Source organism: Hemitrygon akajei, chromosome 11 (genome assembly GCF_048418815.1).
Source record: "Hemitrygon akajei chromosome 11, sHemAka1.3, whole genome shotgun sequence".
Taxonomy (NCBI): Eukaryota; Metazoa; Chordata; class Chondrichthyes; order Myliobatiformes; family Dasyatidae; genus Hemitrygon; species Hemitrygon akajei.
Window position 1 is genome coordinate 86,850,031 of NC_133134.1, and position 20,479 is coordinate 86,870,509.

The 20,479-nt window shown below is 48.5% G+C and overlaps 1 protein-coding gene across 2 annotated transcripts; it reads right to left on the reverse strand.

Moving 5' to 3' along the window:
- Position 1: 1 nt before the first annotated feature.
- On the reverse strand, positions 2 to 18,484 carry gpatch4 (G patch domain containing 4). Of its 2 annotated transcripts, XM_073061314.1 has the most exons (7): positions 18,417 to 18,484; positions 17,576 to 17,649; positions 13,866 to 13,958; positions 6,217 to 6,333; positions 3,864 to 3,979; positions 3,476 to 3,526; positions 2 to 1,151 (listed from the first exon to the last, which is right to left on the reverse strand). In XM_073061314.1, exons 1-7 carry the CDS (start codon positions 18,460 to 18,462, stop codon positions 767 to 769), a joined length of 882 nt encoding a protein of 293 aa, XP_072917415.1. In that variant the 5' UTR covers positions 18,463 to 18,484; the 3' UTR covers positions 2 to 766. The 2 variants fall into 2 exon arrangements, with proteins under 2 accessions (XP_072917415.1, XP_072917416.1); XM_073061315.1 differs by lacking the exon at positions 6,217 to 6,333.
- Positions 18,485 to 20,479: the final 1,995 nt, after the last annotated feature.

The following is a 20,479-nucleotide window of genomic DNA, read 5'->3' on the forward strand; positions in this document are numbered from 1 at the left end:
GTTCAGTTGACTTGAGTTTAATTTCAAACAAGTGGCACTACCTCTTTGCTATCTGTCCGACCTCCCTGTTTAAGGCAGGGTACTGTAGCTGTCTCCCATCTACCACTGGCTTGCAGTGGCAGATACAGCAGAAAGCCCTGAGGAGCATCAAAAATCAAATGCCACACTATGACCCCAGTGTACTGCTGAGATGGTGTGTGGGAAGTAGCAGCAAAGGCATTCTGTGAACTCTCAGGGTCGGGTGAGAAAGGAACGAGGGGAGCTTATTAGAGAGTCACTCTCAACAGTTGAAATGTGGAGGTGTAAAGTTCTCTGCCTGTTGTCATGTAGCCATTGATATAAAGGAACAATGTAAAATACAATGAACAGATGAGAGAACACATTTAGTGGTCAGATGGAATAACTACAGGCCAGTCTCATCTGTTGGGAGGACAGGAGGAATATATACAGGCCAGTCTGCTTGTTGTTGGTGGAGGGGCAGACTCCAGGGAAAATTCTAAAACATGACATCAAACAGAAGTTAGAGATGCTCGGATTAATCAGGGGAGTCAGTATGAATTTCTTATACTAGAACATTGCTCAACAGAGGTGTGTGATGGGAGTAACTTGTGTTTTAACCATCGAGCTTTGATGGTCTTTAGTAAGGTCATTTGGCAAACTGATCCACTGAAATGCAGGGATACCGCAGGAAAGGTTGAAACCTGGCTGTGACAGGCAATGGCACAGAGGGACCACTGCTTAGGCAAAGGGGGAGGGAGGCCACAGATCACGTCCTTCCATCCCCTGTGTCTCTGCATTCAAGGTTGCTCTCGCTCTGCAGTCCTCCTTTGGCTCCCCGTCTGCGTTTGTGCCGCTTTGCCTTCCTCCTCGGGATTAGCTCATCAGCTGCCTGCGAACTGGGACCGGTACCCTCAGTTTCCACGCCCTCCTCACTTTTCAGCCACCCCTCAGCCCCAACATCCTTGGCTGGGCTGGTGCGCTTTTTCTTCTTCCTCTTCCTCCTCTCCTCCTCCTCCACCCGGTCCACACCATCTTCTGTCGCCACGATGCCGGCCACTCGCTGCTGCCGCCCATACTTCGCCATGAACTCCTTCTCCTGCTCTTCCAGCCGTAGCAGCTTGGCGTTCATGGTCACGCCATGCCGGGCGCCCCTGGGGACAGAGGGAGAGAAGACCATAAGACATAGGAGCAGAGTTAGCCCATTGAGTCCACTCTCCAATTCCATCATGGCTGATCCTGGATCCCATTCAACCCATACACCTGCCTTCTCACCAGATCCTTTGATGCCCTGACCAATCAGGAATCTCAACATCCACCTTAAATATACGCACGGAATCGGCCTCCACTGCAGTCTGTGGCAGAGTATTCAACAGATTCACTACTATCTGGCTAAAAAAAAGTCTCCTTACCTCTGTTCAAAAGGGTCACCCCTCAGTTTGAGGCTGTGCCCACTAGTTCTGGATACCCCCACCACAGGAAACATTCTCTCCACATCCACCTTATCTAGACCTTTCAATATTTGGTAGGTTTCAATGTGAGTCTTCCCACATTCTTTTAAATTCCAGTGAGTACGGGCCCAAAGCTGCCAAACACGCCTCATATGTTAACCCCTTCATTCCCAAAATCATCCCCGTGAACATCCTCTGGACTCTCTCCAATGACAATACACCCTTTCTGAGATATGGGTCCCAAAACTGTTGACAATACTCCAAGTGCAGCCTGACTAGTGTCTTTTAAAGGCTCAGTATTATCTTGTTTTTATATTCTATTTCCCTTGAAATAAATGCCAACTTTGCATTTGCCTTCTTTATCACATTCAACCTGTAAATGAACCTTTGGGAATCTTGCACGAAGTCCCTCTGCACTTCTGATGTTTGGACCTTCTCCCATTTAAATTAAGTACTATTGGTCCTTTTACCAAAATAAATTATCATACGTTTCCCAACACTGTATTCCAACTGCCACTATTTTTGCCAATTCTTTTGCCCATCCTACTGCAATCGCATCGCTTCCTCAGCACAACCTACCCCTCCATCTATCTTTGTATCATCCGCAAACTTTGCCACAAATCTATCAATTTCATTATCTAAATCACTGACAAACAACATGAAAAGCAGCCGCCTTAATACTGACCCCCGAGGAACACCACCAGTCACTGGCAGCTAATCTGAAAAGGCCCCTTTTATCCCCACTCACTGCCTTCTGTCTGTCACTCATTCCTCTATCCATATCACTATCTTTCCTGTAATGCAATAAGATATTATCTTGTTAAGCAGCCTCATGTGTGGCACAGTATCAAATTCCTTCTGAAAATCTTAAGTAAATGACATCCACTGCCTCTCTTTTCTCCACCCTGCTTGTTACGTCTTCGAAGAACAGATTGGTCAGTCAAGATTTCCCTTCACAGAAACTGTACCGACTTTGACTTATTTTATCATTAGTCTCCAAGTACCCAGAAACCTCATTCTTAATACTAGACTTCAACACTTTCCCACCCAGAGGTCAGGCTAACAGGCCTATAATTCCCTTTCCTTTGTCTTCCTCCCTTAGAGCAGAGTGACATTTGCAATCTTCCAGTCCTCCAGCACCATGCCAGAATCAAGTGATTCTTGAAAGGTCATGACTAATGAATCCGTTATCTCGTCAGCAACCTCTCACAGGACTCCAGGATGTAGTCCATCTGGCCCAAGTGACTTACCCACCTTAAGACTTTGAGTATGCCTATTCCCAGAAATTTCAGCCATCTCTGCTCTGTCGATATCCTTGCCAGTATCCTCTTCCAATCCACCTAGGCAAGCTTCTCTCTCATGCCTCTGTAATTCCCTTTATTCCATTGCAATATTGATACATCTGACTTGTGCTTCTCCCTCTCAAACTGCAGTATGAATTCAATCATATTATGATCACTGCGTCCTAAGGGTTCATTTACATTAAACTCCCTAATAAGGTCTGGATTATTACACAACACCAATCTAAGGTAGCCTTTTCTCGAGTAGATTTAAGCACAAGCGCTCAAAAGAGCCATCTTGTAGGCGTTCAAATTCCTTCTCTTGCAATCCGACATCAACCCAATTTTCCTAATCCCCTTCCATATTGAAGTCCCCCATTACAATAGTGTCTACCCTACTTACGTGGCTTTTCCAGCTCGCTTTTCAATCTCAATCTCACATCTTGGCTACTATTTGGAGGCCTATATATGATTCTCATAATTTTTTTTTAACCCTTACAGTTTCTTAACTCCACTCACAAAGATTCAATGTTCTCTGGACCTATGTTACCTGTTTCTAAAGATGTAATTCCATCTCTTACCAAAAGAGCCACACCACCACCTATGCCTTCCTGCCTGTCCTTTTGATACAAAGTGTATCCGTTGATGTTAAGCTCCCAACTATGAGGAGGTGGGAGGGGATGGTCAGGACAGCGGCCGGTAGCTGGCCAGAACAGGTGAGGAGATCAAACTGCAGCCTGTACTCACTTGTGGGCGGTGCGGCCTCCGCAGACCTGGACCAGCTCTTCATTGGTCAGCCTGTGCCCAGAAAAGAGCAGAGGGAGTTAGCAACAGCCTGCAGGATCCTCCTGCCTTCCCTACCCCCTACAATCATCACTGCCCTGTGAGGGAGGGTGGGTGGCGTGAGTAAGGGTTGGGGGGGGGGGGGGGGGAGAGAAGTGGTAGTGGGGAAGATGCGAGTGAGATGAAGCGATAGGCCAGGGGAGAGAGAAAGCTGGTGACTGAAGGGTGAGGTTGTGGGGCATGGGGTGGGGAGAGTAAGGGGCAGCAAGCCCAGAAGAACTGAACCATCAGTGTGGATCCCCCACCCCTCCCTGGACTCCCCTTACACACAGCTCTGCAGGTTAGTGGGTACCTGGTGGTCGACGAGAGGTTCAGTTTCTCATCTTCGTCACTGGTACTGTCACTGTCGCTCCCCTCTGGACTCGGAGGCACCTCCTGCTGCTGTTTGTCAGGTGTTAGCGTGGCCGCCTGTAGAGACAGAGCAAGCTGAGTGAGGTGGTGTAGGGGTGTGGACACCAGGGTGGCTCCTATCAACAGTGGAGGCACCACAGGCAACCAGACAAAGCAGCAAGAACTAGCATCCTACATGGCAAGTTATAAATAGACAGTGATCATCCACAGGGAACTGTAGCAAGATTACAGGAATCCCGCAGGGGTGTGAGGAACAGGGAGTTCCCAAATCAGGATAAAGGAGCAGGTGCTGGAATCTGCAGCCACACACAAACTGTTAAAGGGACTCAGAAGGCTGGGAAACATCTTGCGGGGGTGGGGAATAGACAGTCAACATTTCAGGTCAAGACCCTTCAACTGGACAGGACGTGGCAGGAACCACCATCTTATACATTCAAGATGAAGCCACACTCAGGTTGGAGGAACACCACCTTATATTCCGTCTGGGTAGCCTCCAACCTGATGGCATGAACATTGATTTCTCTAACTTCCATTAATGCCCCTCCTCCCCTTCTTACCCCATCCCTTATTTATTATCCCCCCCTTTTTTTCTCTCTCTGCCCCTTTTACAATCACTCCTTGCCTGTTCTCCATCTCCCTCTGGTGCTCCCCTCCCCCTTTCTTTCTCCCTAGGCCTCCTGTCCCATGATCCTCTCCCTTCTCTAGCTGTGTATCCCTTTTGCCAATCAACATCCCAGCTCTTAGCTTCACACCTCCCCCTCCTACTTTCAAATCTCTTACTATCTTTTCTTTCCGTTAGTCATGACGAAGGGTCTCGGCCTGAAACGTCGACTGTACTTCTTCCTATAGATGCTGCCTGGCCTGCTGCGTTCTACCAACATTTTGTTTGTGTTGCTTGAATTTCCAGCATCTGCAGATGATCTCGTGTTTGCGATTTTATACATTAGCTTGGATCCAACATCGAGTTTCCACAGGGAACTGGAGCATGACTGCAGGGCTACGTGAGAGGTAGCAGCAGGGTTGAGCAACACCTCCTACCTGCTCCCATCTAAAGGAAGCTGGCTAAACAGTTCAACAGTGGTCGCAGCCAACCTGTTCTATCCACCACCCACATGGTTCAAAGGAGTTTGGATCCAGCGTGTGACCAGATCGAAGGGAGTTTGCAACAATTGGAACTTGAGAGAGAGAGAGAAACATGCTGTTGACCGAGGGCCTTTGACATTAAGTAGGGGAGAACATCCGTGACCTATGGAAGGGGATTCAGTGGGTGGGGGGGAGTCGGTGATGGGGGAAAAATGTCCATGGCCCATGGGAGGGTATTCAATGGTGGGAGGAGAGAGTAAGTGATGGAGGCATGTCTTTGGGCTGTGGAATGGGATTCAGTGGGTGGTGGGAGAAAGAACTGGTGATGGGAGAGTATGTCCGTGGCCTGGGGAAGGAGTATCATTAGGTGAGGGGAAAAATGGTTCTGGGGGAAATTTTGTACGTCTGTCTCGCTCTTTCTCCACCAGTGCTCCAACTTGCTGAACTTTTAGACATTTTCTGTGTTACTTATACATCAGAGAGGGAAGTTGTTCCTCTGGTGCATGGGACTTGGGACAAGTGAAGCACCATCTTAAGCTGAGAGGCAGGAAGGCCTTTGCTTCATTCCCGGAGACTGGGAGTGGGCGTAGATCCAGAATGCCCTCTCCCACAGCTGTTAAACGGGATGCAGGGTCGATCGGTGGATTGGGATCCAGAATCTCATTGCCTGAGGATAGAAAGGAGGCCAAGATGGAGATCGGAACATTCCGCCTGAACAGTGGAATAGCCTCTTCCTCCTATCCCCAATGCAGAGTCAGTCATGCCGCACAGGGCGGGAGCGGACAATCCAACTGACTCCCATTCACCAAGTCCTGACCCCAGGACACATGACTAGGTCATGGTTCATAGGCTCAGGTCAGCTGGGGCTGGGCATGATGGGGTTTGATTTTTTTTGCTCACTCCCTTAGCAGGTCCAGAGTGCAGGGGATTGGGTCTCAGTGGGGACGAACAGCAGCCTGAAACATCTGTGAATCAAGCCAGGATACTGTGTGTCCAACTGCCCCAGACAAGGTGCAGTGGGCAGCCATCAGCACCAAGCCCCAGGGGAGAGATGTGGAAGTCCAGGCACTGCCACCAATATTGGTCACTGGGGCTAGAACTGCAGATCGGAGGGCTGGGGAGAGTTACAGAGACCACAGAGGACTAAGGTGGGGATTGGGGGGGCAGAGAAGAGGAGTTTCAGAGCCCTGACTGGACCGTGGACTGGGTACCTTGACAAACCGCCCATACAGCAGGTCCCGGCATTGTTGGGCTTTCCGCGGCTTCTTGTTGCTGATGGGTCCTTGTTCCTGCTCTGTATTCCTGGCCTTCCGCACCTCCACGCCGTCCTATGGGAAAGTCAGAGTGACGACAGAGCCATTGTGGAACGGTGCACTGAGTCACAGTGGCCGGCATGGACCCGAAAGGCAACTCCCACATAATACCAACCAACCCCTAAAGATCAAATGTCATGTGCAGTTTAACAAGACATTGGTTAAACTGCATGTTCTGGCCACCATGTGTGAGTTTAAAAACCATGAGATGATGCTGCAACTCTCTAAAACCCTCGTTGGACCACACTTGGGAGTAATGCGCTCAATTCATTTGAAAGGGTGCAGAGATTTACCAGGATGCTGCATAGATTAGAGAACATGTCACATGAGGAGAGGTTGAGCAAGTTAAGACTTTTCTTGGGAGCAAAGTAGGGTGAGAAGTGATTTGATAAGAGGTCTACAACATTATGAGAGGCATAGATAGAGAGACAGCCAGCACCTCTTCCCAGGGCAACAATAGCTAATATGAGATAGCATAATTTTAAGGAGATTGGAGGAAAAGTATAGGAAGGTCAGAAGTAGTGTTTTAAATTTTTTTTTACACAGAATGGTGAATGCTGAGTACTTGGAACACACGACTGGGGGTGGTGACAGAGGCAGACACATCGGGGACATTCCAGAGATTCAGACAGCCACATATATGAAAGAAAACAGAGGATTATGGTCTTTGTAAGAGGGTTTAGGTAGATCTTGGATAGCGAGTCAAGAGTAACACACACAAAATGCTGGAGGAAATCATCAAGTCAGGCAGCATCTGTGGTGAGTATAAAGAGCCAAGGTTTTAGGACAAACCCCTGCATCATTTAAAGGGGATTGGAAGGGGTCAGTTTTCCACACATCAGTGGTGATATCTGGATCGAGCTGCAGGAAGTGGTGAAGGTGGGTACAATTACAATAGTTAAAGAACATATGGATGAGTCATACGGCAAGGAAACAGGATCTTTGGCCCATCAGGTCTAGGCTGACCACAGCATCCTCCGCTAGTCCCAGTTGCCTGTCTTCAGCGTCTAACTCTCCAAGCCCCTCCCCTCCATGTACCTATCCAAATGCCTCTTAAATGTTGCATTTGTACCCACCTCAACCTCTTTTCTCTGGCAGCTCATTCCAAATACTCACTACCCTGTGTAAAGAGTTTGCCTCTCCCCTCTTGTATCTGTGCTTTTTTGAACCATCCAAGGTGTAGAAAATGTCTAGGGAGATAATGCAGGTAAATGGAATTGGTGTAGTTATCATGAACGAAAAGGGCCAAATGACCTCTTTCTTTGCTGTGTGATTCGAGTCTGATAACCATCCTCCCAATAAAAGTTCTCCAGTCTCAGTTCCCATTCCTTGTGTCACGTTACCCTCCCATGACACATGTTCCCCTCTTAAAAGCTGTGTCCAGGAGCCTCTGAGACCCAGGTAACATACACTCTATTCATAGAGTGTAAGCTGCCCAACGACCCAACCTCATCACCCTTATTACTTTGGCTTCTTCCTCCTTCCTTTCCAGTTCTGAAGGGTCTTACTGACTGTTTGTTCTCCTCCGTAGACAATGCTTGACCTGCTGGGCTCCTCCACCATTTCGGGTGTGTTACTTTATAAACTGCCTCCTTACACCATAACCCCTTCAATGGCACTTCTGTTTAAAAATTTCACATTCTTAAATGACCTTCATAGAGCAGGTTTGAAAACCAGATGCTAGGGATTTGAAATCAAACCAGAAATGGCTGGAAACACTCAGCAGTACAGGTAGTATATGGAGAGAGATGCTCCCCTCAGATGCTGCCCAACCTGCTCAGAGTTTCTGGCATTTTCTGCTTCAGGGGGCATTCAGCTGGACAGAGGTCCAAGGTGAACTGCAGGCCAAACTCTCAGGATACTGGACACTGTGGGAGAGCAGACTTCCCAAAGTTACCTGGCACTGAGACAGGCCAGTCTATTTTGAGGAGACAACCGTGTGGAGAGTATACTTCTCTGCAACTCAGGCCATCCTCTCCAAGGAGTTTTATGCCAGCTTCACAGTACAATTCTTAGCAGAAGGAACAAAGGGGTCTTGGGAGTCCACATCCACAGATCATTCAAAGTCGCCAGGCAAGATGATAAGTGGTTAAGAAGGTATATAGTGTGTTGACTTCCATTACTCGGGATTGATTTCAGGAGCCACAAGATAATGTTGCAGCTCTCTAAAACTCTGATTAGATCACACTTAAAAGAGTATTGTGTTCAGTTCTGGTTACCTCATAGGAATGATGTGGGAGCTTTAGAGAGGGTGCAGAGGAGATTATTAGGACGCTGCCTAGACTGTGATAGGTTGAGTGAGCTAGATAGGGCTTTTCTCTTTGAAGCACAATAGGATGAGAGGTGACTTGATAGAGGTGTACAAGATGATACAACCATAAGAAATAGGAGCTGAGCTCGGCCATTTGGCCCATCAAGTCTGCTCTGCCATTTTATCATGGGTGATCCATTACCCTCCAGCCCCATTCTCTTGCCTTCTCCCTGTATCCCTTCATGCCCCGACCGATCAAGAAACTATCAACCTCTGCTTAAATATGTAAATACTTGGTCTCTACAGTAACGAATTTTACAGATTCACCACTCTCTGGCTAAAGAAATTCCCCCTGATGTTCGTTCGAAAAGGACTCCCCTCTATTCTGAGGCTGTGTCCTCTGATCTGAAGACTTTCCAACCACAGGAAACATCCTATGTACATCCACTTTATCAAGGCCTTTCACCACTCAATAGGTTTTAATAAGGTCACCTCTCATTCCTCTGAACTCCAGTGAATACAGGCCTAGAGCCATCAAATGTACTCCATATGTCAAGCCATTCAACCCTGGAATCATTTTCATCAACCTCTTTTGAACCACATCCTTTCTAAGATAAGGGGTCCAAAATTGCACACAATACTCCAAGTGAGACCTCACCAGTGTTTTATAAAGTTTCAATGTTGCATCCTTGATTTTATATTCTAGTCCTTTTGAAATGAATGCTATCATCTCATTTTCCTTCCTCAGATTCAACCTGCAAATTAAGGAATCCTGTACAAGCACTCCCAAGTCCCTTTGCACCTCAGTTTTTTTTTGTATTTTTCTCTACATTTAGAACAGTCAATCCTTTCAGTTCTTCTACCAAAGTGAATAACCATGCACTTCCCAACACTGTTTTCCATCTGCCACTTTTCCTAACCTAACTCCTTCTGCAGCCTTTCTACTTCTGTAAAACTACCTGCCCCTTCACCTATCTTTGTATCGTCTGCAAACTTTGCAACAAAGCCATTAATTCCATCATCCAAATCATTTACAACGTAAAAAGAATTGGTCCCAACACAAAATCCTGTGGAACGCCACTAGTCACTGGCAGCCAGCCAACCAGAAAAGGCTCCCTTTATTCCCACTCTCTGCCTCCTGCCACTCAGCCACTACTTTATCCACGCTAGAATCTTTCCTGTAATACTATGGGTGGCACCTTATCAAAGATCTTCTAAAAATCCAAATATACATCAACCAATTCTCCTTTGTCTATTCTGTTTGTTATTTCTTCAAAGAATTTCAACAGATTTGTCAGGAAAGATATTCCCTTGAGGAAACCATGCTAACTACAGTCTATTTTATCATGTGCCTCCAAGTACCCCAAAACCACATCCTCAACAATCAACTCCAACATCTTCCCATCCACTGAGGTCAGCCTAACTGGCCTATGGTTTCCTTTCCTCTGCTTCTCTCCCTTCTTGAAGAGTGGAGTGATGTTTGCAATTTTCTAATCTTCTGGAACCATTCCAGAATCTAGGGATTCTTGAACGATCATTACTAATGTTTCCATGATCTCTTCACCCACTTCTTTCAGAACCCTGGAGTGCAGACCATCTGGTCTAGCTGACTTATCTACCTTCAGACCTTTCAGTTTCCCAAGTAATGGTAACTTAACATACTTCATGATCTCTGGAACTTCCACCATACTAGTGTCTTCCACAGTGAAGACTGATGCAACATACTTATTCAGTTTGCCCCCCATTACTACCTCCAACATCGTTTTCCAGTGGTCTGATAGCCACTCTCACCTCTCTTTTATATTTTATGTACCTGAAGAAACTTCTGGTATCCTCTTTCTTTTGTATTCCATCTTTACCTTCTTAATGACTTTTAAAATTGCCTTCTGTTGGTTTTTAAAATCTTCCCAAATTCTCTAACTTCCTACCAATCTTTGCTCTATTATATGTCCCTCTTTGGCTTTTATGCTGGCTTTGAATTCTTGTTAGCCATGGTTGTGTCATCTTGCCTTTAGAATACTTCTTCCTCTTTGGGACGTTTACATCCTATACCTTCCAAATTATTTCCAGAGATTCCAGCCATTGCTGCTCTGCTATCATCCCTGCCAGTGTTCTTTTCCCATCAATTCTGGCCAACTCCTCTCTCATGCCTCTGTAATTCCCTTTAATACTGATTTAATCCCACTGTAATACTGATACATGTGACTCTCAAAATTCAAGGTGAATTTATTTTGATCACTTTCCCCTAAGGGTTCTTTCACCTTGAGCTTTCTAATCAATTTTGGTTCATTGCACAACACCCACTCCAGAATAGCTGATCCCCTAGTGGGCTCAACCATGAACTGCTCTATAAAGCCACTTTGTAGGCATTCTACAAATTCCTCCTCTTGGGATCCTGCACTAACCTGATTTTCCCAATCTAACTGCATATTGAAATCCCCATGACTATTGTAACATTGCCCTTTTGGCTTGCATTTTCCATTTCCCATTGTAATTTGTAGACCACATCCTTACTAGTTTGGGGGTCTCTATATAATTCCTATCTGGGTCTTTTTACCCTTGCAGTTCCTTAGCTCTATCCACGATGATTCAACACTTTCTGACCCAATGTCATCCCTTTTTACTGATTTGATTTAATTTTTTTACCAACAGAGCAACATCACCCCTGTGCCTTCCTGCCTGTCCTTTTGATACAATGTGTGTATTCTTGGACATTAACTCCCAGCTATAATCTTCTTTCAGCCGTGATTCAGTAATGCCTACAACATTATACCTACCAATCTGTAACTATGCTACAAGTTCATCTATTTTATTCCATATACTGCGCACATTCGAACATAGCACCTTCATCCTGTGTTCACCCTTTTTGATTTTGTCCACTTTTTACGTTGCAACTCATCCTGTTGACTGCAATTTGCCCCATCATCAGCCTCCTTGCCAGGAGTCTCACTACACATTGCCTCTGTTTGTAAACCAACTACCTCATCTTCAGCACTATCACTGGTTCCCACCCCCCTGCCAAATTAGTTTAAACCCACCCAAACAATTCTAGTCAACCCCCTTGGATTCAGGTGTAACCAGTCAGACCTTCCCCAGAAGACATCCCAATGATCCAGAAATCTGAACCCTTGACCGCTGCAGCCACACATTCACCTGCCAAATAATTCTAATTTACCCTCACTGGCACGTGGCACAGGCAGCAATCCAGAGATAATTACCCTGGAAGTCCTGTTTCTCAGCTTTCTACCTAGCTCCCCAAAAGTCTCTCTTTAGGACTTCCTCACCTGTCTACCTATGTCATTGGTGCCAATGTGCACCAAGACTTTAGGCTGCTCACCCTTGCCCTTGGACCCAATCTGAGACATACCTGACCGTCACCCAGGAGGCAACATACCATCCGGATGTCTCTATCATGTCCACAGAACGTCGTCTCTGTGCCTCCAACTAAGGAATCTCCTATCAACGCTGCAGTCCTCTTCATCTCTCTACTCAGCTGAGCCTCAGTGCCAGAGACCCAGTCACTATGGCTCCCCCAAGTAGGTCGTCCCTCTCATTAGTATCTAAAGTTGTATATTTATTATTGAGGGGAATGGCCACAGGTGAACTCTGCAGGTGAACAGGTGAAGGAGAACCCTTTCGTCTCCTGACAGTCACCCAGTTACCAGTCTAAAGCAACCTCAGGGTGACCACCTTCCTGTAGCTCCTGTCTGTCACCTCCTCATTCTCCCATATAAGTCGAAGGCCATCGAGCTGCAGTTCCAGTTCCTTAACTCTGTGCACCTGGTGTAGATGTGTTTCTCTGGGAGACTGGGGTAACCTGCAAGATAATTAACCACACCCGAGCCCGATGAGCAAAAGCCACTCTAAACACTGACACACTCAAAAGAACGGCCGCTCCACTTGCACTGGAATTATTCCTGTTGGCCTCTTCTAATGAATCCCTCTCGCTGATTAGTGCTCCTCGACTCAGAGAAACTGCAACAAAACTGAGTTTTGCTGACTAAAAGAGAGCTCTTTTTTATGCACTGCCTCTTGCCGATGGGTCACTCCTCAACTCAGAGAAACCGCTGCAAAACTCTGCCTTTGAAATCTCCATCACCCTCCTGATTAAAAGGTAGCTCTTTTACGCAGCCCTAACGTGGACTGTCCAACTCTGATCAAGTAACCAACCAGGGGCATTTTCCCCAGGTGGAAATGGCTAATATAAGGGGACATTTTTGGTAATTGGAGGAAAGTATAGGGAAGATGTCAGAGGCAAGTTATTTGTTATTGTTTTTGTTTCCCCCCCCCCCCCCCCCCCACACACACACACACAGAGTAATGAGTGTATGGAACACATTGCCAGGGATGGTGGCAGAAGCATTTAAGAAACTTTTAGATCAGCACATTGATGATAGAAAAATGGAGGATTATGTAGGAGGGAAGGGTTAGACTGACTGTGGGCCTTGCTGTTCATTCCCTGTAACCAATCCACCCCACTTTCTCACCAATATCTGTCAGACCTGTCAGCAGTGGCAATTTACCAACTTACAGTAGCCTATTAACTCAACACCCCTCCTCACCACCTCATTCAGATGTGGGAGGGAACCAGAGCCCCCAGAGGAATCCCATATGGTCACAGGGAGAACGTGCAAACTCCACATAGACAGCTATAGAGGTCAGGATTGAAAAACACAAGAGATGCTGGAAATCAGCCAGAGTAACACACATAAAGTGCTGGGGGGATCTCTGCAGGTCAGGCAGCATCTATGGAGAGGAATAACCAGTCAATGTTTCGGGCCAAGACCCTTCATCAGGATCTATTTTATTCTTCTCCATAGATGCTGGTGACCTGCTAAGTTCTCCAGCAGTTTGTGTATGTTAGGTTGGGATTGAACTGTGAGACTCTGCTGTCACCCCACGTTCGATTTCATTTTATTGGGAATTATGTACTTTAGTCTTTGCTATGGCTCACTTCATGTTTCAATTTCATTTTAGTACTTTTAAGCTCTCTAAAAAATATGGCACTGCTTTTTTCTCCCCTGTGGTGCCCAGTGTGGTACACTATAGCAGATCCCAGTCACACTGAGCTGAGCTCTCTAACCGAATCAAGTGTAGCAGGATGGGCCTGGAACACTATCCAGATAGGGGATGATTTGCCAAGAATATGAACACCATATCTGAGGTTATGTTTAGTGTGGTGGGACCAAGCAGGGTGATGGTTGCTGGGCTGAACTGAGCTGGAAGTCTGTAATGGGGAGCTTGAGGACAGCTGGGTACAGTACACGCAGGAAAATCTCACAAACTAGACAGGCACCTCCACAGTTTCCACTACGATGTTTGCGGCGGCTTTGTTAAAGACATGATCCCACCAGTGAAAGGTGAACTGTTCGCCCATGCGGTGGCCAATCTGTGAAACATAAAACACAATGCCAGTAAACCACCAGCTGTATCTACCAATGGAGCTCACATGGCATGACACAACCAATCACACACGATGCAATGCTCCAATCATGTGCAGCAGTATAATGATCAAGGAACGTGCAGCAGAGCAAACAATGACCTTGACTGGGAAATTCACCGTTTGACACCATGGGAGAGGCAGCACAGTCTCCAGACCCATGAACCTCTCCCACACTGCAGCACAGTGTGGACTATGGGGTCTGTTGCCATGTTGATTTATTAATTTTCTCTATTTATTGAGAACAGGCCCTTAGAGCCACGCCAGCCAGCCAGCAATTCCCCAATTTAATCCCAGGCTAATCGCGGGACAATTTACAATGACCAATTGACCAGTACTTCTTCGGACTGTGGGTGGAAACCCATACAGGAGGTATTTAGCCTATCAAATCTCGATCAGTTCCTAGAGCAATGGCATCAGTACCATTCCGCCCCTTTGTCCCCTGCGACTTCCTTTCATCCACTTGTGGGCCCCAAACCCATACCAAATGGCCTGCTAATTTCACGGGGAATTTGCATGATGGCAACGTTGGCGCTTATTGGTGTCCCTAAGGTGTGTCGACCCCATGCTGGCCCTGTCCTGGGAGTGTGTGATAGTAATGTGTAGAGAAGCTTTACTGTGTCTGACCCTGGGAGTGGGTGATGGGACAGTGTGGAGGGAGTTTCACTCTGTGTCTGACCCCGGGAGTGTGTGATGGGACAGTGTGGAGGGAGTTTCATTCTGTGTCTGACCCTGGGAGAGTGTGATGGGACAGTCTGGAGGGAGCTTCACTGTGTCTGACCCCGGGAATGTGTGATGATACAGTGTAGAGGGAGCTTCACTCTGTGTCTGACCCTGGGAGTGTGTAATGGGACGGTGTGGAGGGAGCTTCACTCTGTGTCTGACCCCGGGAATGTGTGATGATACAGTGTGGAGGGAGCTTCACTCTGTGTCTGACCCTGGGGGTGTGTGATAGGACAGTGTGGAGGGAGTTTCAATCTGTCTGACCCTGGGAGTGTGTGATGGGACAGTGTGGAGGGAGTTTCAATCTGTGTCTGACCCCGGGAGTGTGTGATAGGACAGTGTGGAGGGAGTTTCAATCTGTGTCTGACCCCGGGAGTGTGTGATGGGACAGTGTGAAGGGAGATTCACTCTGTGTCTGACCCCGGGAGTGTGTGATAGGACAGTGTGGAGGGAGTTTCAATCTGTGTCTGACCCCGGGAGTGTGTGATGGGACGGTGTGGAGGGAGTTTCACTCTGTGTCTGACCCCGGGAGTGTGTGATGGGACGGTGTGGAGGGAGTTTCACTCTGTGTCTGACCCCGGGAGTGTGTGATGGGACGGTGTGGAGGGAGTTTCACTCTGTGTCTGACCCCGGGAGTGTGTGATGGGACGGTGTGGAGGGAGTTTCACTCTGTGTCTGACCCCGGGAGTGTGTGATGGGACAGTGTGGAGGGAGTTTCATTCTGTGTCTGACCCTGGGAGATGTTGATGGGACAGTGTGGAGGGAGCTTCACTCTGTGTCTGACCCCGGGAATGTGTGATGATACAGTGTAGAGGGAGTTTCACTCTGTGTCTGACCCTGGGAGTGTGTGATGGGACAGTATGGAGGGAGCTTCACTGTGTCTGACCCCGGGAATGTGTGATGATACAGTGTAGAGGGAGCTTCACTCTGTGTCTGACCCTGGGAGTGTGTAATGGGACGGTGTGGAGGGAGTTTCACTCTGTGTCTGACCCCGGGAGAGTGTGATGGGACAGTATGGAGGGAGCTTCACTGTGTCTGACCCCGGGAATGTGTGATGATACAGTGTGGAGGGAGCTTCACTCTGTGTCTGACCCCGGGAATGTGTGATGATACAGTGTGGAGGGAGCTTCACTCTGTGTCTGACCCTGGGGGTGTGTGATAGGACAGTGTGGAGGGAGTTTCAATCTGTCTGACCCTGGGAGTGTGTGATGGGACAGTGTGGAGGGAGTTTCAATCTGTGTCTGACCCCGGGAGTGTGTGATAGGACAGTGTGGAGGGAGTTTCAATCTGTGTCTGACCCCGGGAGTGTGTGATGGGACAGTGTGAAGGGAGATTCACTCTGTGTCTGACCCCGGGAGTGTGTGATAGGACAGTGTGGAGGGAGTTTCAATCTGTGTCTGACCCCGGGAGTGTGTGATGGGACGGTGTGGAGGGAGTTTCACTCTGTGTCTGACCCCGGGAGTGTGTGATGGGACGGTGTGGAGGGAGTTTCACTCTGTGTCTGACCCCGGGAGTGTGTGATGGGACGGTGTGGAGGGAGTTTCACTCTGTGTCTGACCCCGGGAGTGTGTGATGGGACAGTGTGGAGGGAGTTTCATTCTGTGTCTGACCCTGGGAGAGTGTGATGGGACAGTGTGGAGGGAGCTTCACTCTGTGTCTGACCCCGGGAATGTGTGATGATACAGTGTAGAGGGAGTTTCACTCTGTGTCTGACCCTGGGAGTGTGTGATGGGACAGTATGGAGGGAGCTTCACTGTGTCTGACCCCGGGAATGTGTGATGATACAGTGTAGAGGGAGCTTCACTCTGTGTCTGACCCTGGGAGTGTGTAATGGGACAGTGTGGAGGGAGCTTCACTCTGTGTCTGACCCCGGGAATGTGTGATGATACAGTGTGGAGGGAGCTTCACTCTGTGTCTGACCCTGGGGGTGTGTGATAGGACAGTGTGGAGGGAGTTTCAATCTGTCTGACCCTGGGAGTGTGTGATGGGACAGTGTGGAGGGAGTTTCAATCTGTGTCTGACCCCGGGAGTGTGTGATAGGACAGTGTGGAGGGAGTTTCAATCTGTGTCTGACCCCGGGAGTGTGTGATGGGACAGTGTGAAGGGAGATTCACTCTGTGTCTGACCCCGGGAGTGTGTGATAGGACAGTGTGGAGGGAGTTTCAATCTGTGTCTGACCCCGGGAGTGTGTGATGGGACGGTGTGGAGGGAGTTTCACTCTGTGTCTGACCCCGGGAGTGTGTGATGGGACGGTGTGGAGGGAGTTTCACTCTGTGTCTGACCCCGGGAGTGTGTGATGGGACGGTGTGGAGGGAGTTTCACTCTGTGTCTGACCCCGGGAGTGTGTGATGGGACGGTGTGGAGGGAGTTTCACTCTGTGTCTGACCCCGGGAGTGTGTGATGGGACGGTGTGGAGGGAGTTTCACTCTGTGTCTGACCCCGGGAGTGTGTGATGGGACAGTGTGGAGGGAGTTTCACTGTGTCTGACCCCGGGAGTGTGTGATGGGACAGTGTGGAGGGAGTTTCACTCTGTGTCTGACCCCGGGAGTGTGTGATGGGACGGTGTGGAGGGAGTTTCACTATAACTGATCCAGAATTTTTAAGAGAAATACAGTTCAATTAAAAATGGAACTTGGGAATAGTTCAAGTCTCCCGCGGATATTTAGTTATTTATCTCCATAACATTGAAATACAGTGAAGTTTTTCTTCTGAAAATAAAGACAGTGAGACCCTTCACAGGTTTCACAGCAATTGTGCTAGTCATTTGAAATGAGATTTGTAGCTTTAACCAGCAGTAACTCCCGGCGGATTCAAGTATTGCCCTATTAACAACAGTTCTTACCCCCCGCAGTGTCACACTTCACCTTCACCTTGATGGGCTCTGAGATGCCATCTTCCCGCTGACCGAGCCCCTTACCTGTGAGAAGGAGTGACTGTGATGGTCAGTGGTCAATCATACCGACGTATTTCCTTGTAACCTCCCACCGCCCCTCCATTGCCTGTCCCTACAACTCTCCTACCACGCTCCCTCCCTCTCGCGTTCCCTCACTCCGGCTTCACCAACACTCTCTCCCTAGCTCCTTCATGCAAGGACCAACCACACTCCCGCCACCCTCCCCCTCTCACCTCCCCATCCCTCCCCCCTCTACTCCCCTCCCCTCACCAACTCTCCCCTCCTCTCTCCTCGCCCCCCTCCCTCCCCTCCCCTCTCCCCCCTCCCTCCCCTCCCCTCTCCCCCCTCCCTCCCCTCTCCCCCTCCCTCCCCTCTCCCCCTCCCTCCCCTCTCCTCTCCCCCCTCCCTCCCCCCTCCCTCCCCTCTCCCTCCCCCCCTCCCTCCCCTCTCCCTCCCCCCTCCCTCCCCTCTCCCTCCCCTCTCCCCCCTCCCTCCCCTCTCCTCTCCCCCCTCCCTCCCCTCTCCTCTCCCCCCCTCCCTCCCCTCTCCTCTACCCCCTCCCTCCCCTCTCCTCTACCCCCTCCCTCCCCTCTCCTCTACCCTCCCCTCTACCCTCCCCTCTCCTCTTCCCTCCCCCCCTTAACTCTACACAGCTGACTTATCTCGCGATCCCTCACTGTGGGATCGGCCGTGCTCGCTCCCTGATCCCTCACCCCAGAACAAACTCCCTCAACCCCGCATTTCCTTATTCCCTGCTCCCTCAGCGCCGGACCAACCCCACGCTCCCTCACCCCGGGACCAGCCGCGCTCCCTCATGTGTCTCTCCGCAAACTCCATTCGCCGCCTCCACGCGTCTGATGACGTCACAGCAGCGACGGAGTTCGCTCTTGCGCCGCCGGCATCTTGGTGAAGGTACCCGTTTAGCTCCGCCCTGCTCGCCATCTTGCTACAGTAGTGCCGGCTCGGCTTGCGATGGGCTCGGTTCAGGTCAATTGTGATTTGCCACGTTCAGCTGGAGTTGTGAATGATTGTTGTTGGTCAGGTTGGGATGGGAATGGGCAGAGTTAGATTGATTTACGATTGGCCAGGTACAAACAAAAGAAAATCTGTAGATGCTGGGATGTCGACTATTTACTATTTTCTGTAGACGCTGGCTGGCCTGCTGAGGTTCAGCATTTTGTGTGTAGGTCTCGAACTGGTCTCGTCTGGGCCCCGGCTCAGATATGTTTGGTTCGGATTGTGAGTCGGGTCATGTTGATTTCGAATTGACCACGTTCGCTCAGGTCAGGTTTTAGTTTTACAGCTGACCTTTAACCAGCAGGAACAAAGGTAGGTAGCTATCGCTACTAAATCTGGTGCCTCTGCAAGTCACCCAGCACTCCTACAACCTCCTCGCTGTTTCTTGGAACATTGTACCCAGGAGTATGATGGGTTTGTGGATCAGATCCCGGACTTAAGGAAGCCTCACAATGTACGCAGCCTTCTTTGGGTTAGATACACTGTGTCAGGGTTAGGCACTGAATAAAGGTGATGGCAGCGTGGGGTGAGCTGGCAAAGTGGCTTGAAGGGGATACAGACATAGTGGGGTGTGTCAGGAATGGACAGGAGGAAGAGTATAGGAAACTGATACAGGACTTTGTGATATGGTGCAACTCAAACTACCTGCATCTCAATATCACCAAGACCAAGGAGATGGTGGTGGACTTTAGGAGATCTAGGCCTCATATGGAGCCAGTGATCATTAATGGAGAATGTGTGGAGCAGGTTAAGACCTACAAGTATCTGGGAGTACAGTTAGACGAGAAGCTAGACTGGACTGCCAACACATATGCCTTGTGCAGGAAGGCACAGAGTCGACTGTACTTCCTTAGAAGGTTGGCGTCATTCAATGTTTGTAGTGAGATGCTGAAGATGTTCTATAGGTCAGTTGTGGAGAGCGCCCTCTTCTTTGTGGTGGCGTGTTGGGGAGGCAGCATTAAGAAGAGGGACGCTTCACGTCTTAATAAGCTGGTAAGGAAGGCGGGCTCTGTCGTGGGCAAAGTACTGGAGAGTATAACATCGGTAGCAGAGCGAAGGGCGCTGAGTAGGCTACGGTCAATTATGGAAAACCCTGAACATCCTCTACATAGCACCATCCAGAGGCAGAGAAGCAGTTTCAGCGACAGGTTGCTATCGATGCAATGCTCCTCAGACAGGATGAAGAGATCAATACTCCCCAATGCCATTCGGCTTTACAATTCAACCGCCAGGAGTAAGATATGTTAAAGTGCCGGGGTTAGGACTCAATGTATTTAAGTAAACTACTTAAGAACTTTTTAAAAGCTATTATTAATGCTTTTTGAGAGGGTGATTTTAGATGCATATCATATTTTTACTGAGTTAAGTATTGTATGTAATTAGTTTTGCTACAATAAGTGTATGGGACATTGGAAAAAATGTTGAATTTCCCCATGGGGATGAATAAAGTATCTATCTATCCATCTATCTATCTATCTATCTATCTGAATGGCTGAGGACAGAGCAGGTGGTGTATGGTATGGAAAGATGTGAGAGCGTTCATTTAGAAAAACAATAGGAGGGCGGAACGCTGAGAGTGGAAGTGTACTGTGATCAGAGAGACCTGGGTATCCTTACACACCAGTCACTGAAAGTTGGTGCGATTTTTCAAGATGACGGCATCTATTATAATCAAGTATGCCCACAATCTGAGTCATGCCATCTTGTCACAGCTTCAGTGGGGCAGGAGATACAGAAGCCTGAACTCCCACACCACCAGGAACAGCTTAAACTGTGCTGCTAAACACCAAACCTAACTCAGAAACAACAATACAGATCACCTCTTTCACTAACTACC

Bases quoted from the DNA above. Each gene is read 5' to 3' on its own strand.
- gpatch4 (XM_073061314.1), bottom strand. From the start codon at position 18,462: ATGGAGTTTGCGGAGAGACACATGAGGGAGCGCGGCTGGTCCCGGG. The intron at 17,650-18,416 runs GTGAGGGAGCGT...TCCTTCTCACAG, and splicing joins GGAGCGCGGCTGGTCCCGGG to GTAAGGGGCTCGGTCAGCGG. The intron at 6,334-13,865 runs GTGCCTGTCTAG...ACTTTCCCATAG, and splicing joins TCGTAGTGGAAACTGTGGAG to GACGGCGTGGAGGTGCGGAA.